Source organism: Oncorhynchus nerka, linkage group LG21 (genome assembly GCF_034236695.1).
Source record: "Oncorhynchus nerka isolate Pitt River linkage group LG21, Oner_Uvic_2.0, whole genome shotgun sequence".
Classification (NCBI taxonomy): domain Eukaryota; kingdom Metazoa; phylum Chordata; class Actinopteri; order Salmoniformes; family Salmonidae; genus Oncorhynchus; species Oncorhynchus nerka.
In genome coordinates, this window is record NC_088416.1 from 33,253,271 (window position 1) to 33,281,262 (window position 27,992).

General features: G+C 44.1%; 1 protein-coding gene across 5 annotated transcripts; it reads right to left on the reverse strand.

The window, feature by feature from the left end:
* Window positions 1-1,671: 1,671 nt before the first annotated feature.
* On the reverse strand, window positions 1,672-27,718 carry LOC115110687 (protein TsetseEP-like). 5 transcript variants are annotated; one of them, XM_029636538.2, is made up of 5 exons: window positions 27,195-27,718; window positions 14,819-15,065; window positions 12,310-12,394; window positions 10,573-10,626; window positions 1,672-2,740 (listed from the first exon to the last, which is right to left on the reverse strand). In XM_029636538.2, exons 1-4 carry the CDS (start codon window positions 27,513-27,515, stop codon window positions 10,593-10,595), a joined length of 687 nt encoding a protein of 228 aa, XP_029492398.2. In that variant the 5' UTR covers window positions 27,516-27,718; the 3' UTR covers window positions 1,672-2,740; window positions 10,573-10,592. The 5 variants fall into 5 exon arrangements, with proteins under 5 accessions (XP_029492398.2, XP_029492396.2, XP_029492397.2 ...); XM_029636536.2 differs by having other exon boundaries at window positions 1,672-2,735; window positions 10,552-10,626; XM_029636537.2 differs by having other exon boundaries at window positions 10,552-10,626.
* Between the last annotated feature and the right edge of the window lie 274 nt (window positions 27,719-27,992).

Sequence of the window (27,992 nt, forward strand, 5' to 3'; positions counted from 1 at the left end):
GGATTGAGGTCTGGGCTTTGACTAGGCCATTCCAAGACATTTAAATGTTTCCCCTTTAACCACTCAAGTGTTGCTTTAGCAGTATGCTTAGGGTCATTGTCCTGCTGGAAGGTGAACCTCTGTCCCAGTCTCAAATCTCTGTAAGACTGAAACAGGTTTCCCTCAAGAATTTCCCTGTATTTAGTGCCATCCATCATTCCTTCAATTCTGACCAGTGTCTCAGTCCCTGCCAATGAAAAACATCTCCACAGCATGATGCTGCCACCACCATGCTTCACTGTGGGGGTGGTGTTCTCTGGGTGATGGGAGGTGTTGGGTTTGCGCCAGATAGCATTTTCCTTCCATATGTTTGGGGAGTCTCCCACATGCCTTTTGGCGAACACCGAACGTGTTTGCTTATTTTTTTCTTTAAGCAATGGCTTTTTTTCTGGTCACTCTTCCGTAAAGCCCAGCTCTGTGGAGTGTACGGCTTCAAGTGGTCCTATGGACAGATACTCCAATCTCCGCTGTGGAGCTTTGCAGCTCCTTCAGGGTTATCTTTGGTCTCTTTTTTGCCTCTCTGAATAATGGCCTCCTTCCCTGGTCCGTGAGTTTTGGTGGGCGGCCCTCTCTTGGCAGGTTTGTTGTATGCCATATTCTTTCAATTTTTTAATAACGGATTTAATGGTGCTCCGTGGGATGTTCAAGTTTCTGATATTTTTTTATAACCCAACCCTAATCTGTACTTCTCCACAACTTTGTCCCTGACCTGTTTGGAGAGCTCCTTGGTCTTCATGGTGCCGCTTGCTTTGTGGTGTTGCAGACTCTGGGGCCTTTCAGAACAGGTGTATATATACTGAGATCATGTGACAGATCATGTGACACTTAGATTGTACACTGGTGGACGTTATTTAACTAATTATGTGACTTCTGAAGGTAATTGGTTGCACCAGATCTTATTTAGGGGCTTCATAGCAAAGGGGGTGAATACATATGCACACACCACTTTTCAGTTTTTTTATTTTATTTTTTAAAATTTCACTTCACCAATTTGTACTATTTTGCGTATGTCCATTACATGAAATACAAATACAAATCCATTTCAATTACAGGTTGTAATGCAACAAAATAGGAAAAACGCCAAGGGGGATGAATACTTTTGCAAGGCACTGTGTGTCTTCTAATGTTCTAATAAACACAGCTATAAAACATATCCTGGGGTAGACAGGTTCTTCACAGTTTATTATTGTCATCATTCACATACTGGCTGCCCAATAAAAACACCTCAAAAGACCTTCTTCCAGAGGGCTTCAATCTCAAGTCCGAAGTTAACACCTACCTGACAAAGGCACATCAACTAAGGCACGTCTAATACATACAAAGCCCTACAAGTTACCAGAAAGCATATGCTGAGTGGTGCAATGAGAACGGCTATTATTGCGTATGTACATAGAGAGATTTGAAGTTATGATATCATCATCAATAATCCATGTATGACCTTCTGGCTTACATAGAAAGATGCAATACATGACAATACTGATTAGCATTGTGTATGTAAATGTACTACAAAATGTGCTACAAAGTAGGTCAGCAAAACTCAATGATGAGATGAATTTAATTTTAATTAGATGTGCTGATATGGAAAAATGGGTGGATTACTGGGTGGAAATGAGTATGAGGCTTAAACAAGCATTGGTTTTAGACAAACTGGCTTTTAATAGTCAAGAGTTTACAAAAGCCCAAAAACGTCATGTTTAAACAAAACATTTCAATCTCTCTACAAAAATCACTACGGGTTGTCTTACACATATTCCACTTTAGCCATTCTATCTACCGAGCTCCAGTCCCATATGAAAGGAAGCCCATTCATTGTCAGTGTGCATTGGTTACATACTTATAAAGTGACAAAAGCCCCAGTGATCGTCAGAGTAAGGACAGAAGTGAGATATATGGTTTTCTCAGCATTTAGAATGCCATCATTAGGCTATTTGGATGTTACTGATTGGCATTTGTTACATTACTTAAAGTGTCTGGGACTGGCTCACAATGGACAGTGGCCACACAGACAAAGACTTGGGTAGAGGGGGCCTTTGCATGCAAATCACTTGTCATGTCTTTAAATCACAGTTTCATATTTTAAAACAATGAAAAACAACACAACCCTTCCCTACCCCTTCACCCATAATAGCTATTTAAACACTTCCTTACTGTATTGGTATTGCAATGGTCATCCATTTCTTCTAAACCAGTGGTTCCCGACCTTACTTTTTTCGGGAACTTTTTTTGCACCCCCCACACGTCATACTCTGTAATAAGCATGGATGTATTATCTTCAAACGTTCCTTTGCGACTATCAGAGTCTCAGAATCCAGAATGAATCATTCCTGCTCTAATCAAAAGGATAGACGCCACCAGTAAGAGAGCAGATAGAAAGCGAAGGGGGCCGGGGACTAAAGATTCACATAGGCACTTGTGTGTTTGGTGTAATGCAGCATGCTATTCACAGGCAGAGTTGAGCAATAGCCTTTAATTCACATCCTTCAAAAGTAAGAAAGAAGGAAAGAAAAGGGGAGAGGACAAAAAGCAACATATATTTTCCATATCAACAGCAAAGTTGCCGGACAATCAACAGAAGAGATCGCTCTTCTCAGCAGAGGTTTCAAAGGTTCTTCTTCAGTGATCACTTTTCACAAAACAAAGTAAAGAATAGAAAGGTGTGGGTGTAGAGTCATTCCGTTTCTTCATCGCCTACTCAGCTGCACTGGAAAAAAGAGAGTACTAATATGTCAGTACAAAACAAATAGTTTTATCTATTGACAAATATAGCTATTTCATTGATATTATTAGCCAGTTATTGTTATTAGCTTAAGAGTCAGAAATGTTAAGTAGTATTGGAATTTGACTGATATCAAACTCGTGACTTGGAAAAGAGTGAGATCACTCACCATTGTCAGGATTGTTACTTCAGCATGCATCAGGGTTTAGTAGTTTCAAGAGACCTAAAGCAGACAGTGCTCTAACCAAAGGTTGATCAAAACACACCCGGAAAATAGCATACCACCATAGAATACCCACCACCACCACCACCACAGATCCCCCTCCCCCACTGGTGTACGGTGAAGTTGCCCCTAGATGCTGATTTTGGGTCAGTTTTGCATGTTCCTTACTAATTATGGTTGTGAGAGGGGAAGCTGATCCTAGATCTGCACTTGGGAGAAACTTCACCCCGGAGCACCACAGAGTTCCCAGGCAGGTTAGATGGCAATGTGTGAGATGCATGCCATTTCAAAGGTTAGTATGTCCTAATTAGTGCAATGTAACAAAGAGACCAGATTATCATATGCTTTCTAATAGCTGCAGCAGACATGTGAATGTGACAGCTGAATAATTAACTATTGAAACAAGCATTCCACCCCTGGCAGCCTGGTCTCATAGACTAGACGTAACATAGTAAATGTATATCTGGGACACTCCACTTATATGTTACGTTTTGTACGGCCTTTGCAGACTGTACAATTTTAGCCGTTTTATGCCACAACTTTGCCGTCCCAGACAAAATTTCCACGTGGCGGACAAATTCTTAGGTCGTAAACTATTGTCGGACATCTTGGCTCGTTCAGTGTGACAGGGTCTAGGTCTGCCGATTAAGTGATGATTAAGTACCGCTACGTGCAATCGTAGGCTCTGACAAAGTTCAAGCGGTGTCCACATTTTTTGTCCTTTATCGCGTAGTGTGGCTGGTGTTGTGGGCTGATCCCGGTGACTGACTAATAAGAAGACGGCCGCAACTGAGTATGCACACAACAATAAAATTATTGTGAATAGTCAGATTAACATAATAGTTTGAATTAAACATTTAGCCTACATGCTGTGCAAGAAGAACGATTTCCCTGTAAAAAAATCTTGTTTGTTGCTACCTGGTGGGATTTCAATAAATGCACAAAATCGCCAATCAAATTAAATTGACATATAAAGTTAGTATGTGAAAACTATTTCTAAGATGCCTACTTGAATTTATTCAGAACTCACTTCACTCACGCATAAGCATTGAGTGAGGCTTGCGCTGCTAGTGCTGGCACATGCTCAGATCAAATACACCGCTGCAGGGAAATTGCAGATTGTGACGACAGAACTGAAGCAAATCGTACAATCTGGCCAGGTTGATATCAATATTTTAATTTGGTAACGTCGCACAGTGTAACGTGATTATCGTTGAAGACTAAATCTGACATACAGTCTGCAAATGCTGAAGCCATTTCCTGCAGACAAATAAATAGTGGCCTCGTGGGTGGAATGTTATTAATATGTTTCAGAATTTCATCATTAATAAACTGAAAATCTGGTATTTCTATGTCAAACGGTTTTGATATATTTCAGTCTTCTGTGATATAGCCGTCTGGGCTGACAGCATCCCCAGCCGCGTCCTCAGAGCATGCGCAGACCAGCTGGCTGGTGTGTTTACGGACATTTTCAATCAATCCTTATCCCAGTCTGCTGTTCCCACATGCTTCAAGAGGGCCACTATTGTTCCTGTTCCCAAGAAAGCTAAGGTAACTGAGCTAAACGACTACCGCCCCGTAGCACTCACTTCCGTCATCATGAAGTGCTTTGAGAGACTATTCAAGGACCATATCACCTCCACCCTACCTGACACCCTAGACCCACTCCAATTTGCTTACCGCCCCAATAGGTCCACAGACGACACAATCGCAACCACACTGCACACTGCCCTAACCCATCTGGACAAGAGGAATACCTATGTGAGAATGCTGTTCATCGACTACAGCTCAGCATTTAACACCATAGTACCCTCCGAACTCGTCATCAAGTTCAAGACCCTGGGTCTCGACCCCGTCCTGTGCAACTGGGTGCTGGACTTCCTGAAGGGCAGCCCCCAGATGGTGAGGGTGGGAAACAACATCTCCACCCCGCTGATCCTCAACACTGGGGCCCCACAAGGGTGCGTTCTGAGCCCTCTCCTGTACTCCCTGTTCACCCACGACTGCATGGCCATGCACGCCTCCAACTCAATCATCAAGTTTGCAGACGACACTACAGTGGTAGGCTTGATTACCAACAACGACGAGATGGCCTACAGGGAGGAGGTGAGGGCCCTCGGAGTGTGGTGTCAGGAAAATAACCTCACACTCAACGTCAACAAAACAAAGGAGATGATTGTGGACTTCAGGAAACAGCAGAGGGAGCACCCCCCTATCCACATCGATGGGAGAGTAGTGGAGAGGGTAGTAAGTTTTAAGTTCCTCGGCGTACACATCACGGACAAACTGAATTGGTTCTCCCACACAGACAGTGTGGTGAAGAAGGCGCATCCTGTCTGGCTGTATCACCGCCTGGTACGGCAACTGCTCCGCACACAACCGTAAGGCTCTCCAGAGGGTAGTGAGGTCTGCACAACACATCACCGGGGGCAAACTATCTGCGCCCTCCAGGACACCTACACTACCCGATGTCACAGGAAGGCCATAAAAGATCATCAAGGACAACAACCACCCGAGCCACTGCCTGTTCACCCCGCTATCGTCCAGAAGGCGAGGTCAGTACAGGTGCATCAAAGCAGGGACCGAGAGACTGAAAAACAGCTTCTATCTCAAGGCCATCAGACTGTTAAACAGCCACCACTAACATTGACTGGCTGCTGCCAACATACTGACTCAATCTCTAGCCACTCTAATAATGGAAAAATGTATGTAATAAATGTATGTAATAAATGTATCACTAGCCACTTTAAACAATGCCACTTAATATAATGTTTACATACCCTACATTACTCATCTCATATGTATATACTGTACTCGATACCATCTACTGCATCTTGCCTATGCCATTCTGTACCATCACTCATTCATATATCTTTATGTACATATTCTTCATCCCATTACACTTGTGTGTATAAGGTAGTTGTTGTGAAATTGTTAGGTTAGATTACCTGTTGGTTATTACTGCATTGTCGGAACTAGAAGCACAAGCATTTCGCTACACTCGCATTAACATCTGCTAACCATATGTATGTGACAAATAACATTTGATTGGATTTGATTGATTTAAAATGCAATATTGGGATGCAAACTCAAAACTTTATACATTTCAACTCTATATCTGACATGGTACAGGCATCTTATTTTTTAAGCCCATAACAATGTGTGTGAGGTGTATATTTGGGGCGGCAGGTAGCGTAGTGGTTAGAGCATTGTGCCAGTAACTGAAAGGTTGCTGGATCGAATCCCCGAGCTGACAAGGTAAAAATCTGTCGTTCTACCCCTGAACAAGGCAGTTAACCCACTGTTCCCCGGTAGGCCGTCGTTGTAAATAAGAATTTGTTCTTAACTGACTTGTTAAATAAAGGTTAAATCATTTAAAAAAATACTTTGGTGTCAAAGTAGTTTTGTTTAAGACTACCAATAAACAGTCTGTGTGACCCTGATTTAGCCCACGCACATTTTTAGCTACTTTGCAACTACTTAACATGTTAGCTAACCCTTCTCCTAACACTAACCTTAACCCTTTAACCTAATTCCTAAACCTTAACCTTTTTTTCTAGCTAACGTTAGCCACCTAGCTAACGTTAGCCACCTAGCTAACGTTAGCCACCTAGTTAACGTTAGCCACAAAAAAAGTGCAATTCGTAACATATCATAGGTTTAGCAATTTCGTAACATACTGTATCATACGAATTAAAATTTCTTAACATATCATACAAAATGGATTGTGGACATCTACAAATTAAATCCGGGACACTCTATCATACTATTAGAGTGTCCCGGATTTACATTGAATATGTAACGTCTACCCCTGAGTCTAGGTTGCCCCTAGTTGTAACAATGTTGTAATTGGAGATAGGACAGGCATACAGTAATACACATTCTAGATAGACCTACAGACACTGGTAGGCTGAACATAAACAGTTTATGAGCAAAACATTTGTTGGGAAGATACCTATATTCCAGTGAGTCAGCCTTAATGCAATAATAATGTTGATCTTTATTTGTTAAGTAGAGACAATAAACATGGCTTGCAAATAGTGGCCTGACTTGCCTTTTCAGGCTACACTGATCAAATGCTGTCACCATCTGGAATAAAAATGCAATTATAGTGAAAGCATTTCTGCTCACACAGACACGATATTGCCTGCAGAGGGCCCAATGGTATAGCAGCAAAGGTCTAAGGTTCAGGGCTCAGCTATAATTCAACTTCAAAACTGCAAGGCCCCCTGAGTGTGTACAAGCACAGCTGTTGGCACAAGATTAGTTCAAATTTTGCAGGTGGCTCCTAAAATCAGAGTGGTCCTGATAAAAGTCCCACCCAACCATTAAATTATAAAACTCTTTAATACTATCATGGCAGCCATTTTGGGTGTGCAGTAAGTGAGTAACTGATTCTCTCTCAGGCATTTGTTTAGCAGGTGCCACGCACCACCAACCAATTCCAAATGGATTCCCCTCTGGCACCAGCATTAATAGAAGGTGTGTGTGGGGGGGGGGGGAGTCTCCCCTGCAGCACTGATGATGACCAACATTGGTGCCCCAGTGCAGTATTTCCCATGATCGCAGGGCCCTTTGTTTTCAATGGCCGTGAGACACCAGCATATGATAACTATTAACTGTATCCTTATAGAACCTGAAGGATATTAGACTAACATCAAGGTGGTGGCCCGTTCCTGTAGGTTCATGCTCTACAACATCCGCAGAGTACGACCCTGCCTCACACAGGAAGCGGCGCAGGTCCTAATCCAGGCACTTGTCATCTCCCGTCTGGATTACTGCAACTCGCTGTTGGCTGGGCTCCCTGCCTGTGCCATTAAACCCCTACAACTCATCCAGAACGCCGCAGCCCGTCTGGTGTTCAACCTTCCCAAGTTCTCTCACGTCACCCCGCTCCTCCGCTCTCTCCACTGGCTTCCAGTTGAAGCTCGCATCCGCTACAAGACCATGGTGCTTGCCTACGGAGCTGTGAGGGGAACGGCACCTCAGTACCTCCAGGCTCTGATCAGGCCCTACACCCAAACAAGGGCACTGCGTTCATCCACCTCTGGCCTGCTCGCCTCCCTACCACTGAGGAAGTACAGTTCCCGCTCAGCCCAGTCAAAACTGTTCGCTGCTCTGGCCCCCAATGGTGGAACAAACTCCCTCACGACGCCAGGACAGCGGAGTCAATCACTACCTTCCGGAGACACCTGAAACCCCACCTCTTTAAGGAATACCTAGGATAGGATAAAGTAATCCCTCTCACCCCCCTTAAAAGATTTAGATGCACTACTGTTCCACTGGATGTCATAAGGTGAATGCACCAATTTGTAAGTCGCTCTGGATAAGAGCGTCTGCTAAATGACTTAAATGTAAATGTAAATGTAGACTGTCTGAAGACACAGGGGGACGTAGATGGGGGATGGGAAGGGATGTTTGGGAAGTGATGTACGGTGCATTCGGAAAGTATTCAGACCCGTTGACTTTTTTCCACATTTTGTTACGTTACAGCCTTATTCTAAAATGGATTAAATTGTAAATTAGGTATTTCTGTTTTTAGTTTTTATAAATGAGCTAAAATGTCTAAAAACCTGTTTTCGATTTGTCATGGGGTACTGTGTGTAGACTGATGAGGAAAATAACATATTTAACATTTTAGAATGGCTGTAACGTAACAAAATGTGGAAAAGGGTAAGTGGTCTGAATACTTTCCGAATGCACTGTAGTTCTGGTGGTCGTTGGCGGGGATCAAACAGAAAGAGTCAAATAGAAAGGATAAAGCAAGCTCTGCCAGATTGTGCCCAGATATGTGCTCTACCACATCAGTGGAAGCCTATCGGTGGCTAACAGGTCCCTTCAAAGACAAAAAAACAATAACCTACAGCCCAATCGCCTGGTGTCAAGGTACACTGTTGGTGATGTCATACTAGTGTAATCAGTAAATGGGTGAATGCTTCAATACACACTGCTTTCACCAGAGTCATATATGCAGTGCCTTCGGAAAATATTGAGACCCCTTGACTTTTTCCAAATTTTGTTACGTTACAGCCTTAATCTAAAATGTTTTAAATTGTTTTTTTCCCCTCATCACTCTAGACACAATACCCCATAATGACAATGCAAAAACTGCTTTTTAGAAATCTTTGCTAATTTAAATATGACATTTACATAAGTATTCAGACCCTTTACTCAGTACTTTGTTGAAGCACCTTTGGCAGCGATTACAGCATAGAGTGTTCTTGGGTATGACGCTACAAGCTTGGCACACCAGTATTTAGGGAGTTTCTCCCATTCTTCTCTGGAGATCCTCTCAAGCGCCGTCAGGTTAGATGGGCAGCATCGCTACACAGCTATTTTCAGGTCTCTCCAGAGATGTTCGATCATGTTCAAGTCCGGGCTCTGACTGGGCCACTCAAGGACATTCAGAGATTTGTCCTTCGTTGTCTTGGCTGTGTGCTTAGGGTCGTTGTCCTGTTGGATGGTGAACCTTCGCCCCAGTCTGAGGTCCTGAGCGCTCTGGAGCAAATTTTCATCAAGGATTTCTCTGTACTTTGCCCTGTTCATCTTTGCCTCGATCCTGACTAGACTAGAAAAACATCCCGAAAGCATGATGCTGCCACCACCATGTTTCACTGTGGAGATGAAGCCAGGTTTTCTCCGGAAGTGACGCTTGGCATTCAGGCTAAAGAGTTTAATCTTGGTTTCATCAGACCAGAGAGTCTTTAGGCAAACTCCAAGTGGGCTGTCATGTGCCATTCACTGAGGAGTGGCTTCCGTCTGGCCACTTGGTGAAGTGCTGCAGAGATGGTTGTCCTTCTGGAAGTTTCCCCCATTTCCTCTAGAGGAACTCTAGAGCTCTTTCAGAGTGACCATCAAGTTCTTGGTCACCTCCCTGACCAAGGCCCTTCTCCCCCGATTGCTCAGTTTGGCTGGCCTGCCAGCTCTAGGAAGAGTCTTGGTGGTTCCAAACTTCTTCCATTTAAGAATGACGGAGGCCTCTGTGTTCTTGGGGACCTTCAATGCTGTAGACATTTTTTGGTACCCTTTCCCAGATCTGTGTCTTGACACAATCCTGTCTCAGTGCTCTACACGGACAATTCCTTCGACCTCATGCCTTTGTTTTTGCTCTGACATGCACTGTCAACTTTGGGACCTTATATAGACAGGTGTGTGCCTTTGGAAATCATGTCCAATCAATTGAATTTACCCGAGGTGGACTCCCATCAAGTTGTAGAAACGTCAAGGATGATCAATGGAAACAGGATGCACCAGAGCTCAATTTCGAGTCTCATAGCAAAGGGTCTGAATACTTATGTAAATAAGGTATTTTCGCTTTGTCATTATGGGATATTGTGTGTAGATTGTATTTTTTAAATGTATTTTAGAATAAGGCTGTAATAAAATGTGGAAAAAGTAAAGGGGTCTGAATACTTTCCAAAGGCACTGTACATATGTACTGTATATGGCTCTGCCCTTCACCAGTGATGTGGGTAGTGGGTGAGAGGAGAAAGAAGGGAGGTGAGGTGGTATTTTTGAGACTTGGGAGAGGATAAGAGGCTCTGGGGGGGGTTAAATTTGAATGATACCTTACCCATAATCCTTCCTAACTCACAGTGTGCTTGTCGATGTTGCTTATAGAGAGGTAAAGTCAGGTGTGAGCTCTATCCTGAAAAGATAAAGGCAGGGTGAAAGCTGTTATGTACTGCTGCACAGAACTCTACACAATTCCACATCTTAGAAACAGACAACTTAACCACAGCTTTGTCCCCAACTTTGGCACTTATGGCAATGCAAATAGGTTTCACATGCTTACATCTTTTCCACATAAAACCTAGTGCCAAAAGGAAAGCATTGCACTGAGCTTTATGAAATCAAGTTTAGGCCAAAGTTGTGGTTGAGTTTAATTCAGACCCAACGGTTGGTGTGGTGAGCAGGTACATGCTGTGCTCTTGTGTGTAAACACATAAGTGAACTGCACAGGGTACAAGGCACAGGGATTTAGTAACATATAGCTGGGTTTGGGGCTGGAATGGGACTATAGTTAATCGTATAAAGATGTATTAATATATCGTTGGTCATTTAAAACCATGAGTCACTGCTCAGGCTTCAAACAAGAGTGGAAGCATACTCCCCAAAAAAGACAAAGAAAAACATTCCTGAAACTCAGGGCCCACATGCCTTTCCTCCCTTCCTCCTTCTTCTTCCGCAGCTCACAACTCCATGGGAACATAACAAACCAACAGAGCCAAGCTTGGCAGATATTTTAAGACCTTGATTAAATTCCTGTGTTAGAAGGCACAAGCCACATGGCGTTTAAGACATCCACTCCCCTCGCTATAGAAACTGGGGAACCCCCCCCAAAACGGTAAGTGCTGCCACCCCTAAATAGAGTCCACATCCGCCCCCTGCACGCTCGCTCACTAAGTCATTCCAACCCCCAGCAAGCATTGGGCCCCAGGCTCACTGCACCACTCCACTAGCAGAGAACAGGACTGGCTAAACCAAAAGATAGGAGGCATCTTGAGGGGTTACATCACATAAGGCCTCCCTCCCTCTGCTTTTGCAAGTTCAAGCCCTAGGATGTGAGAGAGAGAGAGAGAGAGAAAGAGAGAAAGGCTGTTCGCTCCCTATGCCAGCCTCCTACCACAAGCTCACCACAGTCTGTAGGATGATGTTTAGCATTACAAACTAACAGTAACCTTTAGGATGTGAAAGAGAGAGAGGCTGTTCGCTCCCTATGCCAGCCTCCTACCACAAGCTCACCACAGTCTGTAGGATGATGTTTAGCATTACAAACTAACAGTAACCTTTAGGCTTCAAAACAAGCAGACTTTGTTGTTGTTTTTGTCTCCTTCCTTAAGTGACCCTCAATTTTCTTCAGTGAAGTTTACTAATCTTATTTTACAATCTGGTGACCTATAAAGATACAGAACATCCCACCGCACACACTGGTTGAATCAACGTCGTTTCCACATCATTTCAATGAAATTACGTTGAACCAATGTGGAATAGACGTTGAATTGACGTCTGTGCCCAGTGGGATGTCTCAAGTCTACATTTCTTTTGAGGGAGTTAGTAGCTACAGGTACAAGGTCTGGAAGTCCCTCACTGCTTTGGTGGGTTATTGGTTTAACTGTCCACTCTGTGACCAACCCCCTCTGATCTGCAGGGTAAATTTTGTCATAGATGTTGTCATAGCACCTAAATGCCAGGTCAACACACAAGGACAGGATAGGGGAGGGAGGAAGAAGGTGGTTGCCTTGGCGTGCAGTAGGAGGATAGGTTAACTAGAGTCATGCTACAGTGCCAGGAGAAGGGGGGCAGTAGGGAGAGAGAGGGGGGCACTCACCTCTGCTCCTCCTCCATCTCCTCCTTGGTCATCAGCTTCTCCAACTTGCTAATCTTCATTCCTGGGGTAAAGTGCACCTCCTCAGCTGATGCCACGTCAGAGAAAACATGAGGGACCATGGTCAACACACACTTACACATCATTCATACATACAGTACACACACATGCATGTTCACACAAACGCACGCATACACACACACACACAGATAAATGTTTGGACGATTTCTAAATCCTATGGGACCACCGTGGCTGTTAGTTACAGTCCTGTTGCTACAGTATATCAGGATTACAGGAAGGACACACAGTAGTAGAGTACAGTCAAAACAGAGCCAAGAGTGACCAGGTGGCTGTAATTAAATTCAGAGTCAGGTGGCTGATTCACTTTTATGTGTGCCAACGTCACTGATTCAATTTACAATTTACAGAGTGACATTACAACCCTGTGCTATCGGTGGAACCCGACCCCAACAGTCCCATGTTTTAGTGAGCCAGTTTGTCTCTCATTTAGAGGAATACACTTTACTGATACAGACAGCGGTACAAACCAGGGCTTATCCCATAGACAGGTCTGACAGTGAAAGAGACACTGATCAGTTTTCCCAGGAGTCCATTCTACCGAGAAGATACAAGCTCAATAATTAGATGTAATGTGGTGTTTCATGTAACACCTGAAAGGCAACAGAGATCTTAAACATGATCATAGGATGACGAGAGTTAAGACCTTACATATTTGTAGCTCCATGGAACTGCATTACGGTGAACTAGTGTTCATTTTATGTCCTTAGGTAACTGTCAACTTCAAATGAAGCAATAAATACACTGAGTGTACAAAACATTAAAAATGGCTGCTCTTTCCATGACATAGACTGACCAGGTGAATCCAGGTGAAAGCTATGATCCCTTATTAAGGTCCCTGGTTAAATGCACTTCAATCAGTGTAGATGAAGGGGAGGAGACCGGATAAAGAAGGATTTTTCAGCCTTGAGACAATTGAGACATGGATTTTGTATGTATGTGTGAAATTCAGAGGGTGAATGGGCAAGACAAAATATTTATGTGCCTTTGAACAGGGTATGGTCGTTGGTGCCAGGCGCACCGGTTTGTGTCAAGAACTGCAACACTGCTGGGTTTTTCATGCTCAACAGTTTCCTGTGTGTATCAAGAATGGTTCTCCACCCAAAGGACATCCAGCCAACTGGACACAACTGTGGGAAGCATTGGAGTCAACATGGGCCAGCATTCCTGTGGAATGCTTTCAGCACCTTGTAGAGTCAATGCCCTGACGAATTGAGGCTGTTCTGAAAGCAAAGGGCTGGGGTGCAACTCAATATTAGGAAGGTGTTCCTAATGTTTGGTATAATCAATGTACATTCCTTGCTAACCAGTTTGTTCTAAAAACCAAACTCCCCTACAGCGATCATCCATCCATGTCACTTAATGAAACTCATGTTTCACTGTCAATCAACAGTTAACTGCTGGTGAGGTGGAGACATGAGATCAAATTTGGCCTCAAAGTACACATTTTTCCCCTTTACCATCTCAACATGCAAAACGGCAGCTTTTACTATACGTTTTGTCCTGGAATTATCTCCCCTGCACACACACACAGTGATGATTGCCTGCTAGCAGCAGCAGTGGTCAGTATGCTATTCAGTGAGGATATACTGTAAGGCAGGGTTCCCCAACTGGTGGCCCTCTGGCCAAATTTGGCCCACAGGTGATTTTTTTTAAAGCATAAATAAATAAATAAATGCATATTTAATTTTTTATTGTTGGACTTACAAAACAACAGCAAATCAGTTCCAAGTTATTTTGAAAATCTGTTCCAAAGTATTGCCACGCATAATAGAGAGATATACAGTTATGTGATCGTATGCTATGTTATTATGTTTTAGTCAAATATGATATAGTATTTGTTTGGGATTTTTGCGGTCAATATACAGTCTACAAATCATTTGTAACAAAAGGAGGCGGATATATACGTGACAGTATAAAAGCCCATGTAGGCACAAAGCTCTTGTGCTTGTGTGGCTCTGTGTGGTTGTATTGTACAGTATTCCAGGGAGGCCTGACCTCTCACCTGGAAACACTTACTGTAATCATGGCACAATGAGACCTGCCTCAATGGAGACCTGGGGCCTCGAGGGATCAGAAAAGACCTGACTGAAAGACAAAAGGGTGGCTGGTTTGAATGCACGACTCAGTTCCAGTGAAAGGAGGGCAAGTCTCAAGACTGTAAGGGGATGTGTCAGTGGAGGATATACCCCCACGGCGTATATACAAGCCAGTGTATCTGCTAGCCACCCCAGATCCAGTTTAAATGAGGATGTGCTGGGTATGCAGTGATGTGCATCCGGTTAATGCTGGCTAATGCATTAGGGCCCTTTGAGGTTGGTTTGATGCAGTTAGTCATTGCTAATGTCAATCCATTCAGGGAGTCAAACTTGATCTGCTTTCGGACGACTGACCGTACCCACAGCTGACACCAAAAACTATTAAAACATACTACCGTTGCTCTCAAGGTCCTCTGGCTCTGTCACGAAGATGGGCTCAGGGGTGGGTTCCCTCGCTGGCTTGGGGTTGGGTTCCCTTGCTGGCTCAGGGGTGGGCTCTCTGACGGGGACCTCCACCACAGATTCGGCAATGAGGTCAAGGATGGGCTCCTCAACAACGACTGGGATGGGCTCTGGCTCAGGGATGGGCTCAGGCACGGGTTCTGGCTCAACCACGGGCTCTGGCACGGGCTCTGGCACAGCCTGCAGAGACAAAGTGTATAACAGATATAATCTACTGTACACCTGAAATGCTGTTTAAAACAATGGAATTGTGATTAATATTGAGCAAAAAATCTGACCACGAACATGACTTTGTTTTCCAATGGCCTTCAATGGTCAGTGTAACGGCTAATGGAGGTTAATAGGGAATTGTGTTGTATTCCCAACCTAGCAGTCCTAGGTTCTAAATATAGCTGAGCTTTAGGCTAGACTTGTTTCTATATAGTACCTGAGACAATTACATTAGTGGAACCAGCTGCTCACGGTAATAACAACAAGAACTGATGAGTGTTGTTTGTCATGCATAGCCTCCTGGGGAATATAAGACAGAGATGACTGAGGCCAGTGATTGTAGATGAGAACTCATCAGCTCAACCAGTACTGACTTTGGGCAACGGCCAAGAATAGAACCGCTGAACAGAACTCATGCAAAAATACAGAGGGAGTGTCTGTCAAATTGTCACTAAAGACAGCAATAAGACACCCCCATAGTATCCAAATTGCTCCAGTCTATAAGGAGTAGGTCAATGGTGGGGAAATATAGCCATATACTTAAACAGTATCGCATCCCACATTCTATAAAAAGTAGAAAAGGCTTTTTTTCTGCTCTGAAATTGGTGCTGGAGGGACATAACCCAGAATATCATCCTTCACATGCTGAAATGTAAGACCTGCATATTTTGTGCAAACCTCTACAAATTGCTGACTCAACTGCAGAGCCCTGTGGACGTCATAACCTCTTGACCCATTGTAATGGTTCTTCTATGAGTGACAGCTGTCATTTGCAGCTCTCTCTCAGGTTCTTGTTTAGTGGCTGTGTCCTCTCTGTATGCCGCCTGCCAATGACACAGGCACAAATAAACCCCCCTTCAATCCATCTCCTCCCCTCCCTCTCCAGACCGTTCCCTAGCCCTGACAGAACTGGATTCACAGGAACTCACATACACATGCATACACACTCACCAAAAATATATTTTCATGCTTTTGGTGTCTAATACTGGGAGAACTAATCTCACAGTGAGGACACAGAGAGACAGTGAGGTCACATATGGGGACACAGTGGGCTCAGGGCTTGACGCGCTGCCAGAGGCCTCCTGTCATCTCTGATCAGAGTAACAATGGCTAAAGCCTAGAACTAAGAGTATAAGTAGGGTGCTCATTTACAGTAAAGTCCAGCTCTAAAGTAGTTTTAAATTCTCCAAATGTAGAAGACCAAAGTGACAAAGTGAAGGAAAGAAGCTGAAGGTGATTTAATCAAAATATTAAATGATTTGTTGACATTTCTGCCTGTGGCTGTTCATATTTGTGTCTATATAAATTGGCCACATGACTTTAAAAAGTGTATATTAAATTTAGCAGAGGAAGCTCATGGCCACCTGTGTCACAACCCTACCCCTCCTCTTGGAGCAGACTTTATGACGATGGACATGTCGACTAACCCACCACAGTAGCAAATGGTAGTAGACAGAGCAGGCCAGGGGCATGGATTCTACCAGGCCCAACTGTGTCTCATGGCTGCTCAGGGGTTAGGCTCTCTTTAGACTACTCACACCCAACCAATGGAATGGAATCCATTTAGCAGACCTACCCACCAACAGCCTCTTCCCCTCTGCCACTGAATTCCTCAGCTATTAAACACCAAAATACTCCATGTATAGGACCCAACTCACACATTCACAAAAGCTATCTTATTCAGGGTCATAATAGGGCTGAATGTAGGTCTATAGAATCCCTTTAGAGCAATGGTATTCAAACCTTTTCAGCGAGGACCACATTTTTGGGCCAGAATTTCTCGACCCCACCCTAGCACAAATCTAATGACACAATCTTAAAATCGTTAAATGTAGATTTTATATTAACAAATAAACTTCCATTCATTGCATTTTGATCTCTGCATTTTGATCTCAAAAACCCCACTGCAGTTCCCCTGACCTTGAATACCACTGCTTTAGAATGAGATGATGCATTGCTCACATTTTGTAAGTCTAAGATTCAACATCATCACCAATACTCCATTTTTACATCTCCAAATTTGGTCAGAGAGCTCTCTCTCTAGTAGAAGTGTATGAGGTCATGATTCCATTCTGCATCAGTCATTCATTTCTTAGGCTCCTCAAGTGTCTGTACCACCCAGACACCAAACGTAGTCCAAGAGCTGTAGGATGGCTTGCAGAGGATTTAGGGCCCTGTTAACAACTGCCTGTCCAATTAACCCCTCACTCAGCTCATTGACCTCTGTAAATGTGGCATCCACTGACATGCACTCAGTCATTTTGGGTCAGTACGTTCTTAGAAAAAAGGGTGCCAAAAGGGTTCTTCGGCTGTCCCCAATAGGAGAACTCTTTGGTTTTTATTTTTTTATTTCACCTTTATTTAACCAGGTAGGCTAGTTGAGAACAAGTTCTCATTTGCAACTGCGACCTGGCCAAGATAAAGCATAGCAGTGTGAACAGACAACACAGAGTTACACATGGAGTAAACAATTAACAAGTCAATAACACAGTAGAAAAAAAAGGGGAGTCTATATACAATGTGTGCAAAAGGCATGAGGAGGTAGGCGAATAATTACAATATTGCAGATTAACACTGGAGTGATAAATGATCAGATGATCATGTACAGGTAGAGATATTGGTGTGCAAAAGAGCAGAAAAGTAAATAAATAAAAACTGTGGGGATGAGGTAGGTGAAAATGGGTGGGCTGTTTACCAATAGATTATGTACAGCTGCAGCGATCGGTTAGCTGCTCAGATAGCAGATGTTTGAAGTTGGTGAGGGAGATAAAAGTCTCCAACTTCAGCGATTTTGCAATTCGTTCCAGTCACAGGCAGCAGAGTACTGGAACGAAGGCGGCCCTGTTGGCTTTAGGGATGATCAGTGAGATACACCTGCTGGAGCGCGTGCTACGGATGGGTGTTGCCATCGTGACCAGTGAACTGAGATAAGGCGGAGCTTTACCTAGCATGGCCTTGTAGATGACCTGGAGCCAAGTGGGTCTGGCGACGAATATGTAGCGAGGGCCAGCCGACTAGAGCATACAAGTCGCAGTGGTGGGTAGTATAAGGTGCTTTAGTGACAAAACGGATGGCACTGTGATAAACTGCATCCAGTTTGCTGAGTAGAGTGTTGGAAGCAATTTTGTAGATGACATCGCCGAAGTCGAGGATCGGTAGGATAGTCAGTTTTACTAGGGTAAGCTTGGCAGCGTGAGTGAAGGAGGCTTTGTTGCGGAATAGAAAGCCGACTCTTGATTTGATTTTCGATTGGAGATGTTTGATATGGGTCTGGAAGGAGAGTTTGCAGTCTAGCCAGACACCTAGGTACTTATAGGTGTCCACATATTCAAGGTCGGAACCATCCAGTGTGGTGATGCTAGTCAGGCATGCGGGTGCAGGCAGCGATCGGTTGAAAAGCATGCATTTGGTTTTACTAGCGTTTAAGAGCAGTTGGAGGCCACGGAAGGAGTGTTGTATGGCATTGAAGCTCGTTTGGAGGTTAGATAGCACAGTGTCCAATGACGGGCCGAAAGTATATAGAATGGTGTCGTCTGCGTAGAGGTGGATCAGGGAATCGCCCGCAGCAAGAGCAACATCATTGATATATACAGAGAAAAGAGTCGGCCCGAGAATTGAACCCTGTGGCACCCCCATAGAGACTGCCAGAGGACCGGACAGCATGCCCTCCGATTTTACACACTGAACTCTGTCTGCAAAGTAATTGGTGAACCAGGCAAGGCAGTCATCCGAAAAACCGAGGCTACTGAGTCTGCCGATAAGAATATGGTGATTGACAGAGTCGAAAGCCTTGGCAAGGTCGATGAAGACGGCTGCACAGTACTGTCTTTTATCGATGGCGGTTATGATGTCGTTTAGTACCTTGAGTGTGGCTGAGGTGCACCCGTGACCGGCTCGGAAACCAGATTGCACAGCGGAGAAGGTACGGTGGGATTCGAGATGGTCAGTGACCTGTTTGTTGACTTGGCTTTCGAAGACCTTAGATAGGCAGGGCAGAATGGATATAGGTCTGTAACAGTTTGGGTCCAGGGTGTCTCCCCTTTGAAGAGGGGGATGACTGCGGCAGCTTTCAATCCTTGGGGATCTCAGACGATATGAAAGAGAGGTTGAACAGGCTGGTAATAGGGGTTGCGACAATGGCGGCGGATAGTTTCAGAAATAGAGGGTCCAGATTGTCAAGCCCAGCTGATTTATACGGGTCCAGGTTTTGCAGCTCTTTCAGAACATCTGCTATCTGGATTTGGGTAAAGGAGAACCTGGAGAGGCTTGGGCGAGGAGCTGCGGGGGGGCCGGAGCTGTTGGCCGAGGTAGGAGTAGCCAGGCGGAAGGCATGGCCAGCCATTGAGAAATGCTTGTTGAAGTTTTCGATAATCTGGTTCCAGGTAGAACCTTTTTTTCTTAGCGTGTATGGGCCATGACCTCACAGCATGAGCACATCAAAGCAAATTGTATTTGTCACATGCTTCGCAAACAACAGGTGTAGTCTAACAGTGAAATGCTTACTTAGAAATAGTGACACAAGGCATAAATAGTGACACAAGGAATAAATACACAGTTGATAACAATAATGAGTAACAATAACATGGCTATATACAGGGAGTACCAGAACCGAGTCCATGTGCAGAGGTATGAGGTAATAACATGGCTATATACAGGGAGTACCAGAACCGAGTCCAGGTGCAGAGGTATGAGGTAATAACATGGCTATACACAGGGAGTACCAGAACCGAGTCCAGGTGCAGAGGTATGAGGTAATAACATGGCTATACACAGGGAGTACCAGTACCAAGTCCATGTGCAGAGGTATGAGGTAATAACATGGCTATATACAGGGAGTACTAGTACCGAGTCCATGTGCAGAGGTATGAGGTAATAACATGGCTATATACAGGGAGTACGAGTACCAAGTCATTGAGCAGTGGTATGAGGTAATAACATGGCTATATACAGGGAGTACCAGTACCGGGTCCATGTGCAGAGGTATGAGGTAATAACCTGGCTATATACAGGGAGTACCAGTACCAAGTCCATGTGCAGAGGTATGAGGTAATAACATGGCTATACACAGGGAGTACCGGTACCAAGTCCATGTGCAGAGGTATGAGGTAATGACATGGCTATATACAGGGAGTACCAGTACCGAGTCCATGTGCAGTGGTATGAGGTGATAACATGGCTATATACAGGGAGTACCAGTACTGAGTCCATGTGCAGAGGTATGAGGTAATTGAGGCAGCTATGTTCATATAGATAGAGGTAAAGTGACTAGGCAACAGGGTAGATAGACAGTAGCAGCAGTGTATGGTACCGCTTGCTGTGTGATAGCAGACAGAACAGTCTATGGCTTGGGTGACTGGAGTCTTTGACAATTTTATGGGCCTTCCTCTGACACCACCTGGTATAGAGGTCCTGGATGGCAGGGAGCTTGGCCCCAGTGATGTACAGGGCCATACTCACCATCTTGCAGTTGTCGTACCAAGCGGTGATGCAGCCAGTCAAGATGCTCTCAAGGGTGCAGTTGTAGAACTTTGAGGATCTGAGGGTCCATGCCAAATCTTTTCAGCCTCCTGAGGCGCATGCTCTGAGTACTCGTTCTGGTACTTCGTCTGGCCCATCGGCCTTGTAAATGCTGTCCTGTTTAATGGTCTTTCATCGTCTACGGAGAGCGAGATCACACAGTTGTCTGGTACAACTGATGCTCTCATGCATGTTTCAGTGTTGCTTTCCTCTAAGCGAGAATAGAAGGCATTTAAGCTTGTCTGGTAGGCTTGCGTTGTTGGGCAGCTCACAGCTGAGTTTCCCTTTGTAATCCGTAATAATTGGCACGCCCTGCCACATCCATTGAGCGTCAGAGTCGGAGTTTTGCCGCCTCTAGTTGCACAGGTGACGTGCACATTTTTTAAAATTAAATGGATTTCAGTTTCCCTACATTAAAATCACCGGCCACGAGAAACGCTGACCTCTGGATGTGCATTTTCTTGTTTGTTTATGGCCCTATACAGCTCGTTGAGTGTGGTCTTACTGCCAGCATCGGTTTGTGGTGGTAAATAGACAGCTGCATAGCTGTGTACACCTGATACCTGCCATCTGCAACATTGACAGTGGTCCGTGCATAGAAGGAGGCAGAAGAGAATGATACCTCTCTGCAAGTGGATACTGAATAACGTGGCTACCTTCATAGCAACAATAAACAGAAGGGTGATAAACTGCATTGGTCTCACTGGAGAACCTCTTAAGAGTTGTTGGGGTAGGGCCCTTGGCCCGCCAAGTGAAATTCTAGCCGCCCCCAGGGAACTTATAGTGCTACCGTGCCCCTTGAGTAGGTGGTGGGCAAGGGTGGTGTTGATACCACACCTCTGATGTAGCGGGATGAACTTTGTGTATTTACTGTCCACATCAAGACTGCATCAGCTGAGAATTCCGCTGAAGCCCCTTGAGTGTATTGTACCCTCTCCTTTACATTGTCCATGCCAGTTCTCTTCTCTTCTTCCATTGAGATGACCAGGGGGTACCAGGCTGTCTGTGTCATGTTGTTGCTGTCCATCAGACAATCCCCTGAAAAGAGGCTCAGGGCAATGGGCCAAGGCATCTGGGGTGGAATAGTGTCCTGTTGTCTCAGCAACCTCCCACCCCTGCTCTGTGTCTCTGCATACACACAGACACATTGTTCCCCCAAGCCACTGCCTTATCGGTGGCTGATATTACCAATGAATGAAACAACGACAGACATACCTCGACAGTGTGTGGAGCTATACAGCGAGGAACATCCGGTGGGGTAGCATGAAGCCAATTAGTGTTCAGAACTCTCAAGTGCAGAGCTAGCCATAGGGTGTTGCTAATAGAGGTGTTGTTAACAGGCAAACACACACAGCTTTGTGTCCTGGCAGTCAATGGTCACAGTGTGCTGTGGCGGCCTGCAGGAATGAGATCCTACTCCATTGTGCCATCGATGACATCACCACTGGACTGGAGACCGTGGGTGAGGTTTCATTTCAGCATGTCATTGGCTCTGAATTGAGTCCAAATGTTGATTCTCACGTATAATGATTGACTTGGAATATGTTTTATTATTACTAAAATTATACAATAGTTTAGCCCTTGTTCTGTTATCCGAAACAGCTGACTTTTATTAAGTAAGAACATCCTCAATGATTGAGGCCACATGACTGGCAATCAAAAGAGTGAATCACATGATACAGTTTATCTGTTGTTTTGGCAGAACAATACACACAGCCAGAGCAGCAACACTTCTATAGGAAACAGCTCAACCCACCATGACCAACACTGTATAGAAAGCATGTACTGTACTGTTTAGACATACAGTATACAGCACTGCAGTTGACGGTAGCTTTTAAGAGGAACTACCTGCCAAGAGGCCTGTGCAGGCCTGGCCAATGAATTTACAAAGAGCTGCTGTTTCTTAGCTTTTCACTGGGGGATTGGCTAACCTTTTAAGAATGGAAATGACTCCCTACTGCTTCCTCTCTCCCCCTCTCACTCCGGCACTGGGCAGACCTCCTCCATTCCTCTGTGTTGACTTGTCTAGTGCACAGCGCAGGGCCCAACATGGCCAGAAAAGACACCAGGGTTTCAGCTCTATGGTGAGTCAAGCTGGGGAGAGAGGGAGTCAGTGCCCACTACAGTGTCAGTGCCAACTGCCAACTTCTTGTCATGGGCCAATGCTCGTGTTACAGAGGGGAATTAGCAGTTGTAATGTGATTTGAAGCCATGGCATTGTCTTCTCATGGGGATGGGTGCCTGTCTGGATCTGGTTGTGAAGTCCAGCTGGGAAAGCGAAGGACAACAGGGCCCAGAGCAGACTGTAGCTCCAGCGTGCATGCAGAGGTAGGTAGGCAGAGAAACAAGGGGAAATACCAAGAGAGGTAGGTCAGCGGAGAGCTTGACCAATGAGTAAGCAGCCCTGCAGATTCCATCACAGGATACTGTTAGGAGTCTGACGATCACACAAGAGAGCAGAGAGCTGAGGAATGTTCTGAGAAACACTCCCTAGTCTCCTCTTGTAGTCTGTGTACTATACACATAACTAAGATTTACTTATGAACTGCCTTCATGGGACAACTGACAAACATTGGATTTACCCAATGAGCACTCAAAAAGTACCATACATTGGCCCTTATATACTAAGAATGTTTTGCCTGCAACAAAACACGTTAACAGCCTTCGACAGCAAACTACAGCAAACTACAGTGTCCTCCATGTTGCATCTGACTAAAGAACAGCTGGCTCCAGCTGTTGCCTGTGTGTGTCTCTGCCTTCTCAGCGTCAGCAGTGAGTTAGCGAGCTGGCCCAGACACATTTCCATTTATAGTGTGTTTCAGCACGATGGAAGAGGTTAGAATGGAAGGTGCAGAGAGAAAAGAACATCTGCAACTCATTTTGGGTTTGTAAACAACTTCTTGAGTGTTTTACATGTTTATATAAATAAAGCAAAAAAGTCACACTTGTGAAAAGACACAATCAACATTTGTGTTGTTCCTCCCTGATACAGTAATTAATGAAAGATGTATCGCTAAAAGAGGCGAGCAAATACAACACTTTATTAACATGATTACATTCAAGCCTGAGGCAGAGAACGCTAGCTTAACTCTTTCTGACTGTACAACAAGAAAGGATGGGTATGGGGGCAGGGTGTAGAGTGTAGCAGCCATTGGAACATGTAAAACAAGAATGTTGTTTTACTGCTCATCAATCTCAGCCTGAAGGATACCGCAGTATCTCTGCTACCTTAAGGCCAACCCTGACACATATACACATCTATAGAGTGCATATATCACCAGATAGTTAAGTGGGGAGCATTGAGGAGAGAAGGGGGAAGTCTTAATCTCAGAACACAATGCAGACATTGACTTGAAAGGGCCTGGATACTGGGAGTTAATAAGTCATGGCCCCTGATTGGTCACTATAGGCTGACATGTCTGTGTACATGTATGTATGTTATACTGTGTCCTCCTCCGTGACACGTGTGCGCACACACACACAATGTTCCAACACTGCTACAGCTTGAGTATGGAATAATGGGCTTTAGTGGAGATTGTTTCCTTTCTGGTTTTGACGGGGCCACGATAACATGTGGCATATTCACAGACTACTATAGGTGTAGGGTACCGTTCAAAAGGTTTGCAGACCCAACCCATAACAAGCAAAAAAAGACTGCTGAATATTCAGTACTCTGTCTTGGCAATGTGTAATTGAACATTTGATGGAGAAAGTACTGTTCAATACTGTTGATGGAGTATAGTGAGGATATGGAAGAATGACTGTGGGTTGGCTTCTGATCTTAATGTTTCTTTTTACATTTGTCAGTGGCTGCTCTATAGTGGCTGCTCTATAGGGTCTATACTAGTCTATAGGGTTTGAGAAGGGGGACAGTAACACACATTTCTGAGCATCTTACACTGACCCCCACACCCAAAACAACACAGGTGAGTGATAGTGAGAGAAGATTAAGGAACAGAAATGTGAAGTTCAAACAGAAGGAACTATGGACGTGACACAGAGCATGCCTCTGCTGCTAAGCACACACAGACATACAGGAGAAACATGAGCAGACAGAGGGAATGAAGGAGAGGAGAGGGGAGGAGAGAGGGTTGGGGTAATGATAAGGGAACACTTTTAGCAAAGCAAGCAGCACAGGAAGGAGCCCCAAATTCCACAGCTCCAAGATGCAGCCTTGGTCGCAGAGCAAAGGTTTAGTGATTGTAGAACTCTACACCTCCAGTTAAAATGTAAATATGCAGTTTGTATTACATTTGTGCAGAGTAGAGTAGTGCAGGTTAGCTACCAACCTGGTAGATGAGAGGCCAGATGAATGATGTGAAACCGGTAAAACATGCACACACGTTATTGTAGATAATATTAGACTTCAAATTTGTGCAGAGCGGAGCAGCGCATGGTGGTTTTCTAATGTAGTAAATGAGAGCTCAGCCCCAGATCATTGATGTGAACGCTGGTGGTGATAAAACAGACAACATGTTATTCTAATCTCGCCCCTCAGAAAGCCAGCCACACGAGGTGCCATGCCATTCGTAATGTAGACTCGCCAGTGAGCTCCCCCAGCCCCAGGGCTGCAGCAGCACAACTTGGCTGGGTCCCATATAGCAGGCAACGGAGAGAAGTTAGGTCTCTCATAACAGAGGAGGCTGTATGGGCTGGGTTTCTGTATAAGCACTTTGTGACATCTGCTGATATAAAAGGGGCTTTATAAATGAATTGGATTGATTGATTGTTTCACCTTGAGGGAGGAGAGAGAGAGAGAGAGAGAGAGAGAGAGAGAGAGAGAGAGAGAGCACTCTTAAATGTGCACTTTAAATGCAACTGTAAAAAATAAAGATAATAGTACAGCTCAGACAGTAATGCTGCGTTCACGTGCTATAGCCCTAACTAGGAAACTCTGAAATGTCCGACTTGCTAACTGGTTGTAGTTATCCACGTGCCGCGTTCAACCAGTTAGGAAGTCCGAAATGTCTGAGTTCCGACTAGCGTGTGGAGCATGTGAGCGCGGCAAAATGCACGGCAGGTGGTAATGTACACACAAACCACCCCAAATTAGATGGCATGGTGCCACTAACATAGTGATAAAGTCAGTCTAACAAAGAGGAGCATAAAGATAAATACTACAGAAGAAGCTGTAAAATAGAAACTAATGGTAAATAATGTATTGTGTCATAATGGAGTCATATTTATTGTAAATAAGAATATAATATGTTTCTGAACACTTCTACATTAATGTGGATGCTCCCATGATTGCGGATAATCATGAACTAATCATGAATAATAATGAGTGAGAAAGTTACAGAGGTATAAATATCATACCCCCCTCCAAAAAAAATGATAATCTCCCTTGTTATTGGTAATGGTAAGAGGCTAGCATGTCTTGGGGCATTATTTTTGTGCCTCTGAGAAAGTAACAAACATTATTCATTCAGTATTAATTCACCATTAATTTCTATTGGGCACAAAATAATCTGAAACACAAACAAAACAAACTGAAAATGCATCCAACAAGTTTGTAGAGTCACGAGCTTGATGTAGTTATTGTTTTGCTAGAAATATGGAACCAAATACTAAACTTTTGATGACTTCAATGTCCAGATACTTTTGGTTCCCTACAATGGGGAGACTGTGTACAAAACAGTCACAAAGCAGTAATTTTTAAACGGTTTACCCCATATGGATTAAAATACCCTCAAATGAAAGATGACAGTCTGCACTTTAACCTCATTGACATTGTATCACTGTAAATCCAAAGTGCTGGAGTACAGAGCCTAAACAACAAAACATGTGTCACTGTCCAAATACTCTTGACCTCACGGTCGTTAAATATAGAAAATACTGTATGTTTGGGACCAAACATAGTGGGTGTCTCCAATGTATTCTCTGTGACGTGTGTGTCAGGTTAAAGCTCATATAGGCCTGTGATGGAAAAGGTCAATTGCACTATAGTATACATGGGGGGCAGGTATGGGGGTCAAAATGCTGAGTGCCCTTGGGAGACAGGGTACATTCAGTTCTGCTTATTGTGCGCTTTAGAGCATTGGCTCTGGAACGCACATAACACAGTCATTAGCTAAATGGGCATTATAAATCAAGTACTGTATTAACGGCCTTGGAGACACAGATGGTATTTCCTTGTCATTTTCCCTTCTGTGACAATACAAGCTGGGCTCATTTTAAATCCAGCATGAAATGTAAGGATGTATTAACTGAATAAACACATTTCATGTTAGATTATCAAAAGAGACAACAGCTTTTGTTGGAATTCGTATTTGATGTGAAATAGCCTGCAAGAGAAATACATTGATGTTGCAAATGACATGCTTAAGCAGTGCGTGAATGGCACAACTTTACACAAAATTGGATTTAAAACGATATTGATTTCAAATACTTGAAATTTAAAAGTAGAGTAATTGCAGTGTTTTCTGGCCAGGTACTATGCAACAAAAGCTGTAGTCAGTTCATGAAGTTCTGGAGAGTTGCCAAAGAGTCACTTCATCACCTTCAAACCAATTAGTCAAATAATGACCTATGCCCAGATGTACTATTCATAACAGGTCAATGAAGCTAAACAGAATATCTTACCTGAACCTCAGGGATCATTTCAGGCTCTTTAACTGTCTCTTCTTCTACAACATTGATATCTTCAACTACTGGGGCAACTGTTACTGGCTCGGGTATAACTTCAGCTTCTACCACTTGTGGGGGTACCTCCACTTTTGGTACTTCCAGTATTGCTACTGCTGGTGCAAAAGCTCTGGAAGGTGGAATGTCGTCTCCGTTGTCTACTTTAACCCTCTTCTTCTTCTCCTCTGGTTGTTTTTTGGGGATGAATTTGGCTGCCAAGACAACAGCAAGAATGGTAAAGAAGAGCGCAGGGAGAATGATAGACGCGTCAAGTTCCATGATGGTAGAATTATTTAAGGTTCACTTGACAATTGCTATGTTTTCTGCAGATGCAATAAATAGTATTTTTATGTGTACATGCAAAATTATCCTTCTTGTTGCAGATGCCAGCTGGTGTGTAGGTCAGTGTAGTCCCGCGCGCACTGTAGATCATCTCACCGCGCTTCCACTAAACACAGTCGTATAAACCTGTTGGTGCAAACGCAGGCTATAAAGCTGAGCGTAATTTCGGTCGCGTTCCCCTGTTCAGACGTTGCATTCATCAACCAATGGTTGCGTGCAACGTCATAGACTGTGCTGTCGTGCAGCAGCTTGCTATAATGGTGGTTTCAAGAGAACTTGGAACCTGGAAAACAATTTTTCTCAGGCGGCGCTCGTTTTTTCCCAGTTGTCTTGAACTCAATGAAGTCGAAGAGTTCCGAGTTTCCAGTTGTTTTGAACAGCAATTTTCATATGATTGTATTAGCTGGGTCATTC

What these genes read in the sequence shown, in the direction of transcription:
- LOC115110687 (XM_029636538.2), bottom strand. Translation starts at nt 27,515, where the DNA reads ATGGAACTTGACGCGTCTATCATTCTCCCTGCGCTCTTCTTTACCATT. An exon ending in AAATGATCCCTGAGGTTCAG is followed by an intron (nt 15,066 to 27,194) that starts GTAAGATATTCT and finishes TTGTCTCTGCAG; the next exon opens with GCTGTGCCAGAGCCCGTGCC. An exon ending in GAGATGGAGGAGGAGCAGAG is followed by an intron (nt 10,627 to 12,309) that starts GTGAGTGCCCCC and finishes TTATCTTTTCAG; the next exon opens with GATAGAGCTCACACCTGACT.